This window comes from Lissotriton helveticus, chromosome 5_1 (assembly GCF_964261635.1).
Source record: "Lissotriton helveticus chromosome 5_1, aLisHel1.1, whole genome shotgun sequence".
Classification (NCBI taxonomy): Eukaryota; Metazoa; Chordata; class Amphibia; order Caudata; family Salamandridae; genus Lissotriton; species Lissotriton helveticus.
In genome coordinates this window covers 617100306-617120902 of record NC_136065.1, presented here as the reverse complement: position 1 = coordinate 617120902, position 20597 = coordinate 617100306, and the positions used below count along the sequence as shown (strand labels likewise).

The following is a 20597-nucleotide window of genomic DNA, read 5'->3' as shown; positions in this document are numbered from 1 at the left end:
TTGCGAACAGAATGGTTAGGAAACCCCACCTCCGAAGGATTCAAACCCTCAGTGAAAACGACTCCAGCAGCACCCCTCCCTCCTTTTCATGGAAGGGACCGCGCCTGAGGGCTCTTAAATCCTCCCACCAAGAGGGTCACCAATGTCCGACACACAGGGGAGGAATCCAAGCATACAATACCTGGGAAAAGCACGACCCCCTTTTATCTCCGCGCAGAAAAGTGAGCCTTAAGGTTGCAGGGCTCAGCGGTCAACGCGCCTCCCACCCATGAAAGGGGCACATAACACCCTACCACGCCTTCCTCCTGGATACCAGCTCTCCTCTCTTCGCGCGGACACAGCGACACCCCTAAAGGCTCCCTCTCCTCCCCGAGGATTGCTACACCCACCGCCCCGTAAGGATGGGCGGATTTCCTCCCTCGGAGAGACAGACAGCTGTCTTCCCAGTAGGGACTGTCTTTTTGCTCATCCTGGAGCCCCTGTCTGAGAGCAATGCCCCCCATTTACTTTCGAAAGGGATTGTCAGTACCAATGTTCACATTCGAAAACTAGGGGGGGGGGTTCCTTCTACTCCAGATACGCAGGGAGTCTCGTTTCCACCTTGCACAGAGATACTGTTAGTTTAACCGGCTCCCCCTCCCTTGTTCCCTCGAGGGAGACTCTCTCATCGGCTCCCCCACAGAGGGCTGTCACCCTCCCTCCCAACAGCAGCAGAGCAGACAGTCTTTGCAAGAGAGGGGGCGGGCACCCATGAGTCGGTATCGGATTGGACAAGCAAACACATCGAGCACAGCAGTCCAGCCCCTTGGGCGTGTGCCCGCCCACGGAGGAGGCACAGACCCTCTTCCCCTCACCGACTCCGAGCACCCATCTACCGAAAGCACCCTAAACCCGGCACTTAGAAGCAAGTCAGCGCTAAACCTGTAGTGGGGTGTAACATCCCCACGAACCACCTCCCCGCCAGCCTTCGGAGGGGGGAGTCACCCGGCGGTCACCCCCTCCTGCCCACGAGTGGTACTCCTTTCGTTGAGGCGGGCTGACGCCCACTCCTACGGACCAAAACTTCGCAGCAGAGGCACAACTCGCCCCCCCTCTTCGGAAAAGAAGGCCCTTTAGTTAGACGAGTAACCCTTGCGTCCCTGCCAACCCCACCGCCTACCCAGGACAGAAAGGAGGACACCAGCAACGCCCTGCCCTGGGGAGCAGCAGACGCCGGGCTGGTCATACAGCGTTCACCGCAGACAACAGCTGCGGCCGCACCTCTCAGCCGGTGCGCCCCCCACAGCCAAGAGCATAGCACGAGGGGGCGCAGCAGGAGGACCCCCACTCCGAAGACTAACCACCCACCCCGTCACGCAGGAGTTTCACGCTCCCGCCTTTCAACATCACTTCCCTGCGCATAGGAAGGCAGGCGGCGGTACCCTACTCCTGCAGACACCTTCGCCCTTCAAATGAGGGACTGTCACCCCGCCCCTTTCGCCAACCACATGTAACAGCACCCTTTCTCCGAGGACGCAACCCTGACTGGAGCGGGAGTACGGGCGGAACACCACCCTCCTCCCCCTTTGCCGCCACCACCGCACCCACACAGCTGAGCCTGCACAGGAAGCAGCAGTACTGCTCTAGAACAGAAGACAGCAGGCACTCGGCTGACAGCACCCGCGCAAGAGCCTGCACTACGGGTAATCCCCCCTCTACGGCGGGCGGGTGGGAGGAGCCATAACCCCACCTCCGCTGCCACCCTCCCGCGACTGGACGTTCACCGGAAGAGGCACCAACACCTCTGAAGAAGAAGCACGACCACCCGCTCCAGAAGAGAGATCTCTCCTCACAAGGACCCGGACCAGCGCCCACACCTAAGGCCCAGCTTATCGGAACTCGGGGAGAAGATTGGCACCCCCTCAAATTTCTCCCTGCCCACACTGGGCATGTGGGACTGAGTGCCTTTAACAACGATCCGTGCCAACTATTCCCTGCCCTCTACACCCCTCTGTGCACCGGCTACGTCTGTGGGACCGCGCCGACATGGACACATCCTCCTCGTCTACTTTCGACTCCGAGGTAAGTGTACCCCGTAATATTTTAGGGAGTGGGGCATGACGGTATCCGGGATCGATATTATTAGACGTGCGTAAATCCGGGTGTTCACTGTCTGCATGTAGGCGTAGTATTTTATGTTCGGGTGGGTTTCTTCTTGATAATAGCGCTGTAATGTAGTGTTCCAGATAAGTCACGGTACTTTCGAGGTACCTGATCCAAATCTAGTCAGATTAATTTTGAGAAAATGCATCGCAGTTCATTGCTGGCCTTTAGGGTACCGGTGCAGTGTTAACCTGCAGTAGGTGGCTGAATTAAGTGCGGCATGAGACTCTATATGATGCAGGTCTTGCCATACACCTGCACATAGTGTTAGTTGCCTCTCTGTACCCACCCTTGTGAGTCCCCTACAACGTTAACGAACACGGTTTCATTGAGCACTAATGGATGCGTGGCTGGGTCGTGGTCAGAACTTTACGCCATCTTGCCCCCTTACTTGTTTTTCCTCCTGAGGCAACACCCAGCAAGTGCTCTCTGCCCCTTCCGCAAGGCTGGGTGTGCCTTGTGTTCGCAGGCTCCCGTCGGGATCCGGCTCTCTTAGGCAGCCAGTTGTGGGCTTCACTGTGTGGTGGTTAGTGCTCATACACTATCTGTATTTTTTTAACTAACAGTGGGCACAGCCGATCCTTTTAGCGAGCTTGGTACAGTTCTTGTCGTTTTCCCATTAGGCATACTGTGTTGCAGTTCCACAGCACGTGCTTCTTGTCGTGCGGGCTGATTAAAATATGCTTTTATCGCACCCACCTTGCCAAAAATATGTTAAGGACTGCTGCCCAGAAACGCTTAGACATCATTCGAAAAGTGGTTCCCCACCCCCACCTCGATCTTTAAAGGGCTGCATGGCCAGAAAGGCATCGTTCAAAAACTGGTTCCGCCCCTTTCAGACCGCCCCTTCCTATTCTGCTCACGGGTGCCCTTTGTGTGTTTTATTGTAGATTCCCGTGAGATTTCTGGGGTGTTACTTTGGAAAGGGGGTGGTGGCAGGGTTTATTCTATCCTTAGGTGAATGTCTTTCTGAAAAGGGGGCTGTGGTGCTCTCGCTCGATGGAATTTGGGGGTGCCTGAAGTACTGCCCTCCGTGGCTGCCAGTAGAGCTGCAGCGAATTCTTTGTGTGATTGGTGAATCTTGGAAGGGTGGGTTAAAAGTTAGATGTGGGGTACTAATATCTGGGGGGGGGGGGTGTTGAGAGAGTGTTTCAGGGGTGAGGAGGCATCTGTTTAAGGGGGCAGCATAGAATGTTGGAATCATTGAGCGCTCTGACACCGGGTAAAGTCCGCGCTATAAAAAACAAATAAATAAATAATTGTATGGGTGCTGATTATAGGGTTATTCGCCAGCCAGGAGCAGACGGCTGTGGTAGGCAGCGGCCATCCCATGCGGGGCTGTAGAAACTGCTCTCGTACTGTGGTAACAAGTGCGATGTCATAGTACCGGTGCATTGGCAGCTCTAGACAGGTCCCGCAATGGCAAAGAACCGATCTGTAGTGATCGACAACAACGAACCCTCCACCCCATGCGTGAGTTCTGGGCTGACAACCCACTACCCCGCCTGCTCTAAGTACTAGGAGTAACAATCCTGCATTCTCGGTGATGTCTTGTGTCATCCCACCCCTTCGATTCCCAGTGCTTCGATGTTGCAACCCTAAAGCGCAGGATTGTAATAATCACAACTACGCCGATGCCTGGAGTGCGAATGTAACAGCCCCCGACTGTGAAGTGCGGGCTGGTTGTAATAAACCTCCGCTCTTGCGTGTGAAATGCTCTGAGCCCCAACGATTCCACCCGGCACTCTAAGCATCTTGAACGCTGACACGAGTACCCCTCCCCCGCCGTCAAACTTGAAATACTTGCTACCCAGCCTTGACTCAACTCACCACAACAACAAACATTCGTAGAAGACCCTGTAGTATAGAGCGATGCGTGACGCTGCCGAGGGGGGCGTCACTACGCCCAGGACTCGAGCGGTGGATGTGGGCTACTGACCTGGCAACTGTCCAGCAAAGCACCGCGCAGAGGCCGAGCGCCGGCGGGAGGGGCGGGACAGCTGGGCCTGTGGCGGAATCCACGAGAAGGAATGCCCACCTCGCGCTCCATTTTGTGTCTGTCCCTGCCTCTGAGGTGTTATTGCAGTACCCACAGACCGCCGGCGCTCACGCCATGGAGGAGGTTGGTCCCTGGAACCCTAGATATGGGCAGACGGCGAAGGGCACTCGATCACATCCTGCCACCGAGGGCTCTGACCTCCGTACGCGGCGACCTGCTCTTTAACGAGTTACTCTTTTCCACACAACGAATGTCAGCTTTGCCCTTCAAATTACGTTCTTGATTTCTAAATGTAAGACCGACTCGTAGAGGACAGGTACTTTGGCATCCAACGCGACCTGCTCCTCCTTTTATCTTCCTCACAAAGATTAAATACGGAGTTCACCCCTCCGGATTTGAAATGTTTTGGGGTTGACTGTACACAGACATCTTCAGCAAATGCATTTGTTCACTTAGTTACTGGCGTACTCTCAAGAACTTGTCAATCACTACAATAGCTTCGTTATTGTACCAGATGTCCCGCTGCACGATACACAGATGTTTTTCACTATTCCCTTGGCCGGAGAGGAGGATATGCTGGGATGAGGCTTGCAGGGAGTGACGGCCTTGGGTGGCAGTAGGCTTTCTTGAGGCGCAGTTCGTCACCGGCGAGATTACACTGGTATGGCGAGATAGTTGTCATTTTGCGGAAGTGGAATTGGGATGAAATCTGGAAACCTATTTCAATCAATACTGGAATATCAGATAAACACCACATTACCTGTCGCCTCCAGGACACGTGGTTCCAAACGGTTCCTCTAATTTTGGGATCGGGTGCTGAGGTGGGGGGAAGGGGGCTGCGCAACTCGTGCTGCACGCGTTTTAAAAGCGACCCCCTGCTCATCACGGGGCGGAAAACGCAGATTTCTAACCCCCCCCATTACACACAGGCGTCGAAGGACGTCACCGCAGGGACCTCCATGGGAGGCCAAAGGTCTAGCTACGCCGCTGATTTTTTTTATTTTTATGCGTTTGTATATAGCCGATCAGTGCTGAATTTATAAACTACATTTTGAAAGAGGTTTTGCTTGACTTAACCTTGTCGAAGCAGGCATCTATGAAGGTCAGCTTTTCCTGACTGTATTATATGTGGTGCACCTATACTCTATTTTCTGACAGTGCAATTTGAGATTTACACAAACAGACCAGTGGCACACACATTAGGTATGTGGGAGATGTGGTAAAAATAAATTTCACGTAGTTGTTAATACTAGCTGTTGGCCTATACATTTCAAAGCATCTCGTTCCAAAGGATACGGAATTATTCTCTACCTGATTTCACATCAGCAAACGAGTGTGTTGCTGAAATTCGGCGATTATAATCTGTCGTCATCGGACAGTGGCGCTGACCGTGTCGTGAGTCATCTTGTTCGCGCCCTATATCTGGAACTTGCATGATCCTTAGGTGATTAAACCAGATCCGCACGTGAGCTTAGTCAAAAGAAATAGAAATGGAATGTGGCTTCATGGGATCGTGAGCTAAAGTATATAGTATTATTCACGTAAATCACCATTTAAAGAAGGCGTGGCAGCTGCCCAATTATATAAAACGCAAATCTGATGAGACAGACACCCATTAACTTGATAGTAAACTTAATTTTCTGACAGATCAAGGAAGTTTGCCTTTCTGACCACTGACGAGCCCACGCTTCCAGGGCCGGCTTTTAGAGCAGCATGAGGTGCCGTGTCCCAGCCATGCTCCCCCCCCCCCCCCCCCCGTTTTACTGTCGCCTGCTGCTTACCCGGTTTGAACACTTTTGAACATCTTATGCTGATTTCCAGTCCGGCCCTGCATACCTCTTCATTTGGCTTCCCTTAACATCGTGAATGTCTGAGCACGGTACTTGGAGTAAAACGGTAGTTAAAGCCACAAAGGAGGTTGCCCGTTGCAAATATGCCTTCAAGCCAAAACTCGTAGATAGGGACAGTCAAAACGCGTTTTACTGAGTTTACGGCTGATTTCTTAGTTCCCCACGGACTGTCAGTATTTTGCATTTTCTCCACCGAATTGTAGAATTACTTGCAGAGGTTCTAGATCTGCCTAAATCTACTTGCATAGATAGGAGGGTCTGTGATATTCTTCATTAGCTCCCCGAGTTCAGGCCAGCCTTGAATGGTTGTCGTGTGTGTGTGTGTGTTAAGTGTATGCAGTGACTCTGTCCAGCCCTAGTCACCCTACCTCTTCTAACTACCAGGGCACGCAGTTGGGTAGGCGTGAACGCTAAGGTTTTCCCAGGAAAACTGCGAGGGTGCGTATAACCTTTCAAAAGCTCATAAAAAGTTGTTGACCGAAGTGTGGGAACAGACGGGCGGGCAAGATGGATGATTTCACATCCGCATGCACACATTGTAGCTAAAGAGAGCTGTTCACAAGCGAGGAGAGACCCAAGGCATATATTGCCTTACGTTGTAGAATTGTAGGGCTCCTTGAGACACACAGTGGGCGCAGTTTTATATACTTTTATTTTTCGCATTGGTCTAAAACATTAAGAGGACTCTTCTCCATCCTCACTACAGATTTGACCCTTTCCCGCAGAAATATCTTCATGTTTCTGCAGATTATATTTTTCTGACTTTTTTGTCCACCACTGGGAATTTTATCATTTCAAGGTCAATTAAATGAGTATGCGTTATATACATTTTCGCAGCTATGAAACCGCACAATCTAGTGGCAACCAAACTTTTAAAACGTAAGTTAATTGGGTCATAGTGTAGTACTCAGTTAATCGTCTGACAGCTGACTGGTTTAATGCATTTGTTGCAGAAATAGGTGAAACTTACTGCTCACAGGTTTCGATGTGAGTGAGTAGCAACTTGGTTCTTCACCCTTCCAAGGTAAACTAATTGAGTACCCTTTAGAACCTGATTATGAGTTCCCTGGAGCAAAGGGTGGTAGTTCTCCAGAGTTTACAATAGAGTGGGTACTGTAAACTGTGCAGGGATGTAAAGTTAACGTGAATTATTGGTCGAACCCTAAGAATCCCCTGAGTAATGATCCTGCTCTGTACAGTTTAATGAACCTTCGAATCTGGTAACAAGCACCTCAGGAAAAAAAATAAAAAGATCACATTGGTGAACTACTGCCTGTTTTAGGGTGGAATACGATATGTGAGCAAAGGTATCCCTGAAGTCTTGATTTGGCCATTCTCCAACCATCCGCGCCCCTAGTATATATTTGTTGACTGGTTTCTTTTGAAGACCTATTTGTTCTCAAGATTGTACTACCTTGTGTACATGGTATTTACAGTTATCCCATTTGACTGGAAAGTAATAGAAATTGCTATTCTGATGCAAATTGAATTGTATTTTCCTCCATGGTAAGACCATTGTAACGAGACAAAAACATAGAAATGAATTGGGTTACTTGCTCTGTGAACTGCATTTCCATCCACAATACTTTCGCTCAAAAGCTGTGAGTCCAGTTTCATTTGTTTTTCATAGGCCTGTGGGGTTGGGACCACACCTTCACTAAGCTTTATACCCCCAAAACTGCTTTTGTGCTATGTGTCACTGGTTACTTAGCTTGTGTGTGGGTTACATAGTGCAAACCTAGTTACAAATAAACTTAATTAGCTACAAGAAGGCATTCCTCAGAGTGAAGACTCTGTGTGGAATGGAGAACAGCAGCGAGTAGGAGGTTGAAGCTGGGAAGGTGTCCCTGAGGTTACAGTGGTTCGTCGTTGTATGGAGCCACTAAAGCCACTTTAAGTTCCCTTTCACTTGTATGGATCCGCAGTTGCTTATCTAAAGAAGCTACTTTGCGAGTAGCAGGTGGTAGTCGAGTAACCAAATGTTGGTTTGGGGATTCCATGTTTGCATAAAGCAAACTGTAAATCTGACTTGTGAAGCACTTTACCCACATTTTTAGGCCTAGCTCAGTTCTGTAAAGAACTGACTATATATTTTTAAGACAACGTATAATAACACTATAGCTTATGCTTTAATATGTTTGCTGTTTTCCTCACTCTTCTGAGACTCGCTGGTTATGGTAATTTTTGTGTGGGGTTACCATGCGCACACCTGTATTTTGGTATTCACTTGTAACCTTAAGTATTTAGTTGGCTTAAACCTGTGCTTAACGAGTTAATAAAGAGTGCTTTGTGTTAAAGAAACCCACGCCCTCCCACCGCGCGTCACACTGCAGTATCTGTCTCCTGTCCTTTGCCTCACAGTTTCCCTTCTAAACGGAAAGACATAGCGATGCCTTCACCACACAGATATTACTTGCAGTAATATTTCATGAATTCTATTGATGAGTTTTAAGTCACAGAAGTCATATTCTGTGTCCAGCTTGAGTGATCAGATACGCTAATGCACAGCTCGGATGACAAGTGAGGAACTGCCTTGCCTGATATATATGACTAATGGCTGAGAGTATAAAGGTGTGTGTACACACATCAGTTCCTGGTATAATCTGACTTGGCAGTACTCATTTGCTCAGCTTCTAGAAGTCAAAAGGCATGCAGACTGCATTCATAATTCTGCTTTAGCAAAATGCATTATTCCTTTGAGCCTTCTTACTATGTGTACATAGACCAGTGATTGATTTACTTTGGCGGTCGAGGTCCCAAATGTAAGATAGCCACACCTTTTTTTTTTTTTTTTTTTCCAGACAAGAAGTGACTTTACATGTGTAGTAGACGTGCCTTCTTTAGCTTTTACAATCCCGCTTTCTTCTGCCTTTTATGTATTGCAGATTCTCAAGAAGGATTGTATTAGTTTCATTTATTTTTGAATGTCACGTTATTAGAGATCTTTTTTAGGAGCTCTCTGAATGCCCATTTTCTTTAAAACTTATCCTTCATGGTTTTTATTTTTCTTCTTCACAGGATGGTAGTCCTAACTACAAAAGAAGGAGGACCGTTGAAGATTTCAACAATTTTTGCACCTTTGTCTTGGCCTACGCCGGCTACATTCCCTATCCAGATGAGGTATAGTAAACTTTCTTTACAAGCTGCGTATTCAATATATGTTTGTTCAGCACAAGTTATTAGTGTTCTCTTTGGATCTCTGTAGAATTATGCAAGGGTTTTTTCAATGCATATAAAATGTGATTTGTCACTGACGCAGTGGAGTAACACATCTGCTCCAAGGATCTGTGTTTGTCCTCACTGAGTCGAGTTGAAATCATGTGAGGGCTCACTCCGCCTTTCATCCTTCCTTCTGAGTTTTTTTTAAAATAGGTACAATTGAGTTGTGCAACAATAGCTGGTTGTCAGTAGCACCAAAGACCTTCCTTGGGTGAATGTTACAGTGTACAGATAGGCATGTTATGTTATGTAGTCTGCCATTTGATAGGCTAGTAACTTGTCTCAATCACGGAATGTCAAAGGAAAGCCATTACCTAGCAAGCAAATTAAGTATACAGAAAATTGGGTAGATGTGGCGGTAGGTTACGTTTTTTGTATGTCAATATACCAGCCCCCTCCTTTTTTTAATTCTGATTGCTGGGTTCTGGACACATGTTGCCGCTAGTCTAGGGACAATCCCCAGGTCTAGGATGTCCACTCTTGTTTTGATAGTATTCCACCAAGAAAAAGAAACCGAGAGATTGAGTGACAGATCTATACCCTCCAGACTTTCTAGTCTACATTATTTTTAGAGACGTTTAGGTTGCCGTTTATGAAGGCTCCGAGGACAAGAGAAGTCCTGTTTAAGAAGGCTGCTTGTAGGACCAGACAGACACAAAATGTCAGTGTGAGAAGGCAGTGGGGTTCAGAAGTTGAGAAGCAAACGGAATGCATGTGTATTGATGTTAGTAGCGGACCGAATCATTCTAATCTCTGCTTAATTTTCACTTTATTAACTAGGAGACTCCAATGCGAAACAGTTCCAGCCCTCCGAATAGCACCGGGAGCCCTGTTGACAGTGACAGCTGGGACTCTAGATTCCCTGATCTTCCATCCATGCAACCTGCACCGGCCAAAAAGCGAAAGCGCCTGGGAGACCTAAATCAAGCAAGGCCATATCCACCCGTCCTGAAATGGTCCAAGCTGGGCAACTTCCTGTCAGACAGGAAAAAATCAGATAAAATCAAGAAGAAGAGGAAACTGAAGAAGAAAGAACTCAAGGTGCCTGGAAGTGAAGACTTTGTAAAAGAGGTCCCAAAGTTCGAGCCTGCCAGATCCACTCCAGAAACAAGCACACACATTTCACCCAAGGATCCCAGTTCCTTTGTAGAAATAGGCACAAGACTTTCCGGTAAAGAGTCCATCTCCTCCTCAGAAAGAGACACAAGCCAACCAGCTAAGAATGTCAGCTACCCTCTGGAACTAGGAACCTACTTTTCAAACCGTGGCAGTTCTGCTCTTGCACTAAACAGACATCTTTCAGGAAGCGATTCAAGCTCTCTCGGGATACACACCTGCCTTACACACAAGGATATCAGCTCCTCTCTGGAAATGAACACACACCGTTCAGCCAATGATGCTATTTCCCCTCTAGAACCTGGCACACACCTTTCAGCCAATGATGCTATTTCCCCTCTAGAACCTGGCACACACCTTTCAGCCAAGGATTCTGCTGCCACTTTGGAAATGAGCAAATGCCTTTCAACCAAGGATACACGCTTCGCTTTGGAGCTGGCCGCACGCCTTTCACCCAGGGAGGCCACCCCCTCTCTGGAAATGAGCCTTTCAACCAAGAATGCAGGCTCCTCTTTGGAAATTAGAACGCGTCTCGCAGGTAATGACATTGGCTCTCTTCCAGAAACGCACACACGACTTTCAGGTAAAGATGAGGACTCTTCTCTAGAAGTAGACACTTCAAGTGAGGATGTAATTTCCTCTGTAGAAGAGAACACCCCACGTTCACGGAAAGATGCAATTGTTTTTGCAGGTGAAAACTCTTATTTTTCGTGTAATGTTGATCTCTCCTATGCAAAAAGAAACATTCCTGTTTCAAGCCATGATACCAAACCTTCTTTACAAGACAATACTCCTCTTTCAGGCAAGGACATAACTCCCTCTGTGGATTGCAATGATTCTCGTTCGTGTGTTGCTGCCATCCCCTCTGAGGAAGCTGCCCCTGCACAATTCAAAGACTTAAGGCCTTCTGTAGAAGGTGCCATTCGCAGCTCCGTGATAGCTGATGGCTCCTCCATTGGAAGCCTATTTCCTATTTCGGGTCACAGTTTGAACTCTAATATGACTCGGAGTAGTGAAAAGCAGATTTCTACGTTAGACCACCAGACCAGCACCAACCAAATCTTGCCTTCCATATCCAGCCAGGCGGCGCAGAGCAAGGAGATCAAGATCGAGTATGACATATTGACTGTGGGTAAACGGACAGTAATCCGTCAGGGGAAGCAGGTGGTCTTCAGAGACGAAGATGGCATTGGAAACGATGAGGATATCATGGTAGATTCAGGTAACTTGTCATTTATCATTGTCTCTGCATTTTTGCTTACTTGTGAGTACGATGTTGTGTGTTCTTTTCTGTTGTCTTAGATAAAAGCTCGCAATGGCTTAAGTCTAATCAGATATTCTATGAGTTTTCTGCAGACTTCTTTTGTAATCCCAAAGTTACCAAGTGCTGATGTGGTACAAACAGCTTTAATAGGCCTAACCTGTTTTTACCAATGCTTTAATATATACGTAGACTGGGCTTTGTGTTTGCCCACGAGTAGTATTACTCTTGTCACCTCATGCTATTCAGTTTTTGGACGCACCCTAGTGCCTGTACATGCATTTTATAGACAACTCAGCTAGCCTGGTGCTCCTTACTACCCTGTTGAAAGGACACTGCTACCTTACAGGTGCAGGATGACTTCATTCATTATGTCCTCCGTCTGCTGTGTGAAGGCCTCAATACAAGATGGCTGTACTGAATCTCTAGCTCGCAAAACTTTGTTGCCATCTAGCTTTCAGTGCAACAGCTGTATCGTCCTGATGTCAAGCCATTGCTGCAAAGGCTAATTCTTGTAACTGAAAGTGCAAGCCCGAAATAATGGCTTTGCCAATGCTTCCTGGTGCTGCACTTCACTGTATAACATCTACGGTGTGCTTGGTGGAATACGTCCTGTTCCTCTTCCCTTTTTCCAGTGTCTATTTGCTCTAGTACTCTCTATGGTTCATTTCATGCCATTACTAACCCATCAGATAGGTGAAGTGTTTCAAGTAGTTCTGGCTATTGTCCCTGCCTAAACCTAAATATTTGAGTATTCACAGAATGGCATTACCTTTGGGGGCTGTGTCCAATTTGCTTGTTTTTATGCAAACTTCCACCTCCACCATCTTCAGTTTCCTACCCATTGGTTTTGCCCCTGATGTGACCCCACTTCAGAATGTTGCTGTGTTGAGCAGACCTCATGCTTTGATCCCTCTTGCGGGCCTTGAAAAGTGGCAGATGGGATGCTAGTCAAACCATGGATTGGACTACACTGCTGCTTTGAATGCTCTTGGTAAATCTACTACACACATGTCCCTTTCCTTAGGAGTAGTTGAGATAAGTAACTATTATTCCTACTACCCCCACCGTACGTGGTCGGACCCACCCTCCTCCTCTTTGGGTGCATATCCAACATTATTTATATCAGATGAACCTGTAATAATGCCTCTCTGAGGTCATATTTCCAGGTTTGTGTCATACATTCCTCCAGGTAACAACACCCAGAGCAAAGCAGACATTTTGTCAATCCCACGAAAGTAGTTAAAAAGCAGCCTAAGCCATCTGGATAAAATGCTGAGATATTAAGTTCTAATTTTAGTTGTAACTCCCTCTGTTCCAGGACAGTCAGACCCTTCCATAAGAGATGGTCTTTTCAGAATAGGAAAAGTTGTACAGCACTACACCATACTTCCAGATTAGTCAGCTGTGTCTTCACGTGTAGAAGCTTCATGCAAGCCCAGAAATCTGCACTCACCGACCACATGCTTGTCTGAGTTCAGTTTGTAGTATTACAGTTGTCTTCGCTTTATCTTTCACTCAGAACGTAAGCTGTTCTTCGGCACTACAGTTTGTGCCATTGAACACAGCTAATTTCTAATTGATAATAAATGAATCTTTTGTGTCACCATAGCTAATATCTCCTTTGGGTATTCAGTAGATGTCGTTTCCAATAACAGCTTGAAACAGTGTTCATATTAGACACTAGCCTGAATAAATGTGCTGTCGGCTCTACATGAATGCTATGCTAAAAGATTTGTAGAGCGCATGGCGACCCGGAGGCATCCCAGCGCTAAGATAAAGGGGAAGCTCAGCAAGCCTGAGATCGGGCGTTGTCAATCCTGAGAGAGGTCACCATGGAAAGAGCCAAGTTTTAATGGCTTTTCTTCTGCTGTCCAGACACCTAATGGCCAAGGGGAGGGAATTCCTGCACTATGCTTCCAAGGAGAGAAGGTGCAGCTTCCAGGCTGCAGTGATTGGGGTTCAGGGTTCAGATCTGGTTTCTCTACGGAGACAGCTCTCCTGAGGGCCACGGAAACCTTACGAGAGGGGGCAGACGGGGGCAAGACTATGGCCCTCATCATGCTCGATCTCAGTGCCGCGTTTGACACTGTAGCACACTCCATCTTGCTACAGTGTCTAAACAAAGCTGGACTCACTAATAAGGCACTGGGATGGCTGAAAGCATTTTTGATCAATAGGAGCTTTCAAGTCCAAAGAGGGACTTCCCTCTCAGACAGGGTGCTGCTTGAACAGGGGGTACCTCCGGGCTCGGCCCTGAGTCCCACCCTGTTCAATCTGTACATGGCCCCCCTGGCAGAGGTGGTGCAATCGTTCGGCGTGGAGCTTGTCTCTTACGCCGACGATACGCAACTTTTTATATCTCTGACCCAAGCCCCGTCCATGGAAGCTGATAACTTTAATGCCTGCATGACTAAGCTGGCCACTTGGATGACAGAGCATTGCTTAAAACTGAACGGTACAACAACGGAGGTCCTCATTATTGGAGGCAATGAGGCCAAATGGACAGCTGAATGGTGGCCCAGTTGCTTGGGTCCTCTGCCTCCTCCTAACCGAGAGGCGAAGAATCTAGGCGTCTGGGTTGACAACAAGCTGTCCTTTGATAGCCATATAAAGAAAACTGTAGGCAAATGCTTTGGGGTGATGAAAACGCTCAATCGCACCCTTGACCTGTTACCTCTTAACTCCAGACGTACCATGGTGCAGGCATTAATAACTTCCCGCATTGATTACGGGAATGTACTGCTCCTGGGTACATCGGAGAAAAACATTAAGAAACTACAGGTTCTACAAAATTCGGCAGCACGCCTGGTGTAAAGGCTTCCCCGCAGAGCCCCCTCACGACCCTCTCTGGCAGCCCTCCATTGGCTACCTATTAATAAGAGGATTGTTTTTAAAGCTATGCTATGGTGCCATAGGATAATCCATCACAGAGCACCGGCCTATATGTTGGATCTGGCATCCTTGTATGAACCCAATAGACCACTCTGATCCAAAGGAATGGGTCTGCTCAGAACTGCCTGCCCCAAAAAAGCTAGAATGGGAGGTAGATCATTCCGCACTTTAGCGGCTAGCCACTGGAACCTCCTGCCTCTGGATATCAGGCTAGAGATTAATGAGTCCGCTTTTAGAAAGAAGTTGAAAACTTGCCTCTTTACTTTGTGATTGTGCTCTCTCTGTTCTTCTAATATGCTCGCTCCACAGCGCGGGGACACGCCGGGAGGCGTCACCAGGCGCTTTACAAACTCCTTTAAATTAAAATTAAATCAGGGAGCCCAGTAGGTGTTGGCACAGTGCCGCAGTCTCGGGGTTTCATTAGGTTGAGGTTTTTTTGCCACTCCTCGTGTGGACAGTGTACACTGCTCCCAGGTCACACGCACTTCAACTGCATGCATCCGGCCTGCCAGAATCCCATCAAAAGCCGCATTCTGGCTGTGTTGGGTTTTTAGAAAAGCAGTTATGTGCACAGGCCTGATTTGTCAGTTGGGTTGCACCGAGGCTACTGAACTAGGCAAACCAACCCCAAAACACAGATCTATTGAGAAATCCTGCTAGTCTAGCCTTCGTGGTCATGGGACAGACAGCTCAATCCTGTACCATTCTACAAATCGCCTTGGTTAAAAAAAAACTAGGCAAGCACTTATTCAGTCTTCTTCCCTATATTGTGATTTCTCTTGTAATTTCCAGATGCTTCTCTTGGCGCTTGTGAGTCCACATTTCGACATCTCAATTAGTCAGTTAATGTTCACATGCGAGACGTTCATTTGCTGCATGCTTTGTTTAGAAGGTACCATGCTATAAGGGATCAATCGTAAAAAAACATTGGTTTCTGATAAGCAGATATTGCCTGGCATTCACTGACCTTTGACGATGTCATTAATAGTGGGTATCGCCCTCTGCGGATGGTATTAACTGATGTTAATTGACTGGCCTGCAACAAGAACACAAGTCAAACGTGTTGCGGGATTCATAATGAGAGGAAGGACATTTAAGGATACTTAATAACTGCGAGCGCCCAAACACAGACACACAAGTCTGGCTGCTGCATTTGCCTCCTTCATGTCCCTGCCATTGAACCTAGAAAGCAGGCAGAATGCGTGGGAAAACCTGTAGTTGGCGCCAGGATTTAAGCATTTTGATTGCCTGAACCCATCCATCTCAGCATTCGATAAAGGATGCTATTAACTCTTGGTTCGTGATACACTATTCTGTTTAGTAGAGAACATCTCACCCTTCCTGCTTAAATGCTAAGTGGAAGAAGAGGGCCGGTTTGAATGCCTCACAACTTTATCAGTTTGAATATTTTTTGTTATAATGAGGGTAAGAGAATACTGGAAATTAATATTCTCTTTTTTTCCCTTCAGATGATGAATCCTGGCACCTCGTTACCTGCTTCTGCATGAAACCTTTTGCAGGGCGACCAATGATCGAATGCAACGAGTGCAACACGTGGATCCACTTATCCTGTGCCAAAATCCGGAAATCCTGCGTTCCTGAGATCTACGTTTGCCAAAAGTGTCGGGACACTAAATTTGAGATACGGCGATCGAACCGGTCGCGATTCGGCACCCGGAAGATGTTCTTAGACTGAGGACAGTCATAGACTTTAAGTTGGAGCAAGACACGTTGCTTACGTGCCCGGACAAAAAGCGTTTTAGCAATGCAGATTGCTTACCGTACAAACACTGGTGCAACATGCGTTCCGCTTACATTTTGACTTACAAGTGATAGAGCACTGTTTTCACTTTTTTTCTAAAAGAAAACTTTAAACTTAAAAAGCTGCCTTTGTAGCCCTTGATGAAAACCTTGCGATGGCCAAAACTGATGCACCATGTAAGAGCTGTATTTTTTAGCAGCAGATGTGATACACGCACATGAAGATTTCTAGTTTTTGTTTCATCGTCTTGTCTTTTTGTCTGTCTTGAAAAAGGTGGGTTTTTACCACTGGATATTAACCTTCTACTGTGAAAGTGAAGATTTTCTATGGTTTCCTATTTTGCCTGCACAGGTTAACTGCTCAGTTTACTAATTTGAGAGTTAACCCCGAAAATACCTTATGTACTTATCCACAGAGGTACTATGACTGTACAGATGTAAATACCCAGTGGACAAGTTCCAAAACAAGCATACACAATCCAAATAAAATGTAAGCCAAACAGTGTGTCAACTTTATAATTAGATTTTCTCTTGCTAAAATTATTTTATTTTTACGTCCGATTAGAAAAGTTATGTTCTGAAGTAGTTCTGCTTTTTGAGTGCCATTTTGCGACGGCAGGTGGAGGGAAATATTCCTGATAAAAAAATAATTTGAGCAACCATGAATGCATTCTGAACAAAATGACCGAGTTTCTCTCACTTTTCAAATGATATTACAATTAAATTGTGTATCTATGTATATGTTTTCACTAATTAGAAAAGACTCTTTTAGGGAAAAAAGACATTTGGTATAATCTTTGAAGGTGGTCAGTCTCTGGGCATTGTATATTCCTGCACAACGCATTTTAAAAGTAGATCTTTCATTATTGCCATCCTAGTATTACACATTTTATGTTTCAAGGTTGCTGTGCATTAACAGTCAGTTATATTCAACCTAAAGCATGCAAAGTACTAAAACCCACAAAGTACTTCTCTGCGATTGCATTTTTCAAAGCTTGACTAATGCTTAAATTAGACCCAGTAAACAGGCTGGAATTCCTGGGTAACACATGTGGAACCCGCATTACACTAAAACACTGTTGAGATTGCGTCTTGTGCAGTTTATTATTTTATTGTATGGCGCAGACTACGGCCACTGGGGTTACAGGTCCAGAGCCCCACTCCTCACAGAGACGTTCACAGCAGAGATATTTGTAGACCCTCAAAAAACAGAAGAGCCTCAAAGAGAACAGAGGAGGATTGGTTGCAAGTGAATTTTTCAAAGATTCCATTTCTGGAGAACGCTGGTTATACATGTAAGTAACTTTCTCTTCTCTAGCTTTGGCTCTCTTATAGATTCCTACCGAAATGAATCAAAAGTGAATTAAAAAAAAAGCATTGGAAATGCAATAGGTCTCGCCTGTAATACAGGAGGATCTCTTTTAGAGCAACGAGGTCCTTATTACATAGTTCAGTTTTGGTTATTGTGATTAAAAGCTTACAGTATAGTGACCCAGGGAGCTCTGTTCGCCTAGCCTTGCCTTGCTTGAGCCACGCCACGCCCACGCCAGACTGAGCGCGAAGTTCGAGCAGATCGATTAGGAAGCAGGAGCCGTGCCGAGCTGTGCTGAGGCAAGCGGAGAGCCACGGAGAGAGTGCCGCGGTAAAGACATAAACCAGGGCAGGACAATCGCCGGAGGACTGGAGGACCGCGGTACCTATTTGCGGTAAGCGGTAACGGGAAGCAAGGAAAGGCAAAGAAGCGGACTGCCGACTGCGGACTGCCGCAAACCCCGTCGCCCACCCCCCCCCCCGCTCCCCCGCCCCGCCTGGGATTACAGCGGGGCCCGCAGGGGAGGAGGAGGCACAAGCCGGAGAGCCGCCAAGAGTCACGAAAGGCTCACATGAAAGGGGCACCTGAGTAAAAGCGGCAGCGGAGGTCAACGGCCGCGAGCCCCACCCCTTCTGCAAACATTCGAACATTCATCACAAACACTTAAAGCAGCATTCACCCCGAACCAGCATAACTTAGACCCAATTAACCCCAAGACAGACTTGGACATATAGTTGGAATAGCAACCAGCAGAGTCTGCAGGGGAAATAGGGAAATAGTTGCCCCCATTTGGCATGAGAGGCACTTAAAGGCACCAAGGAAGGGCATAGTAAAATAAAATACAACCCCAAAGGAGGCTAGGATTTACGGTGATCTACTGTGAAGCAGGCGACCCACCTAAAACACGGTCGAAAGGGCAATTGAGGCATTCAAAACGGAAGGAAAGCAGGCGGAAGGCATTAAGGCTTCAAGGCAGAACAGAGGTAAGTGGTTAATTGTAATTGTATTAAGTAAAACATTGCTGTTACACCTACATTAGGACAACAGCGCTTGCACCCTGAAATGGCTCCCAAGAAAGGGACAAATCTACATACAGGGGACGATCAAGGGAGGAGTAAATTAATGGAGGGCTCAAAATCGCCGGAAGAGAGCCAAGAAAGTCATGTGTCATCCTTGGATAATAGTAAGGGTAAAAGAAAGAAAAGGAAAGTTAAAAAAGCAGCGAAGAATGTACAGAAGGCAAAAAGAGGGGGCAATCAAACGACTAGCAAACAGAAAGAGAACATGGGAGCTACAAAGTCCATAAAGGAGTTTGTGGGTAAACACTATAAATCATTGAATCCAGCGATAACATCGGAAATAGATGAAGAAATAGTGGAAATCGGCGAAGAAATGGATGAAAAGGCGGACAAAAGTCTAAGTCGGTTAGAAAAGGGAGGAATCCATGAAGAAGTCAGCCCGGGCAGCAATGAGGAGGGAGAGAACCGTAATACGATAAATCTGACTCTCCAAAGCCAAAATCACCAAATCTCGGCGCCTAGATTATCATCATCTCCCAAATTGTTCTCACAGCTGTCCCAAGGAAACGATGATCAAAGGGGAAATGAAGATCGGAACCAAAGCGTTATCTGGGGAGGAGCACCAGATCAATTCCAGCAGCTTTATCAATTGCAAAAAATACCAATGCATCAAGAGAGCATAAGGTCTAGCAACCCAGTAAATCCGGTCAGAAATACAATTCAGGATTCGGTGATCTCGGAAACGCCAACATCATCGCTAATAGAGATAATCATGTTACTCCAGAAGGCTCTACAAGGGATCCTGGAAGTGAGCCTCTCAAATAATGGGTTGATGAAAGCTCAGAAACAACATCTAAAGAGAATAGAAGAAGAACTAGGAGAAATAAAGAGCAAAATGCCAAACAAGGCAACGACAATAGTCCCAACCCCGTCAAAGGAGAAAAGTGACATGGTAACACTAGAAGAAGAAAGTAGTGTATCTTTGGAAAGTGAACACGAACCAGTAAAACAATCAGCAAAGAAGGCAGAAGAGCCTGCAGACAATGTTTATATATCAAGAAGACCAATGCTGATAAAGAGGCGTGGGGGGTATGTCACACGAGGAGCCACGTCCAGGATTGGAAAAAACAGGCATCCAAAACAAGAAGTGAAGAGTAAAGGGAAGGAAACAGAGACGGGGGTGATACAGTCAATCTTGAACGCATCAGCTGCGACCTTCAAAACAAGTAGACCCGTGTATGTAGAGGTAAAAGACCAAAAGACCCGAAGGACCCCCAGAGTACTAAGAAAAAAGCAGAGAGGCAAGGAGGCAATCGAGAACCCCCCTCCAATTAGTAGGACCAAACAGAAAGTAGGGCAAAGGGACGATCGAGGTACGGAACAAAGGACAGCAATATCCCAGATTTATGAAGACCCCAATATGAGAAAGAACGGGCGGCAAACAGTGAGAGCAATCACTTACCACCAGGCGTTGCTAACAAACATGAATCCGTCTGAGAGAGACAAGAACAGTTGGTTATTTCTAGATCTAGTACCAGCCGGGAGGAAAGTGAAGCCGACAGGAAATCCAAGACCCCTCAATAGGGCACTGATTCTAAACGCGTTTGAAAAATGCGGCAGCCTGATAGGGATTGGTACTAAAGACCTACAGCAAGTTGGATTTGTAGAAAATAGGTATGGAAAGGAGGTAACAAAAGTTACCCTTCACTCAGATCTGGTGAAAAGGGCAATCCTGAAAGCATCAACTGAGATAACTAAACAGGGAATAAGGATTGTCCCAGAGAGTGAAATAAAATCATTCACGGATAAGAAGTTTTTAAATCACCATGCCGGCCTTCAGAAGAGACAAGTGATACTCTGTAGAGAAACGGAAAAGGATTTAAGCCACCTGAACATCATAATAGACAACACAAGGAATGATTCCTCATGGGGTAACTGGTCGTTACATAATAATACAGTGGGAGAAGATATCTTAAGTAACTCATTGGATATGGAGGAAGTAGGGGTTCTGAGTGACGTTGAA

General features: G+C 46.6%; 2 protein-coding genes across 4 annotated transcripts in view; one reads left to right on the top strand and one right to left on the bottom strand.

The window, feature by feature from the left end:
- Window positions 1-16743, top strand: part of PHF13 (PHD finger protein 13) — an 86591-nt gene extending 69848 nt beyond the window's left edge. For 2 of the 3 annotated variants that reach the window (XM_078642979.1, XM_078642980.1), the window contains exons 2-4: window positions 9010-9111; window positions 9991-11548; window positions 15952-16743. In XM_078642979.1, the coding sequence (XP_078499105.1) occupies window positions 9010-9111; window positions 9991-11548; window positions 15952-16178 (1887 nt within the window). In that variant the 3' untranslated portion in view covers window positions 16179-16743. Of the gene's footprint in view, window positions 1-810; window positions 2062-9009; window positions 9112-9990; window positions 11549-15951 lie in introns of those variants that run through there. The other variant, XM_078642981.1, reaches the window with a different exon arrangement.
- Window positions 1-20597, bottom strand: part of KLHL21 (kelch like family member 21) — a 401837-nt gene that overhangs the window by 254257 nt on the left and 126983 nt on the right. The window lies entirely within an intron of this gene.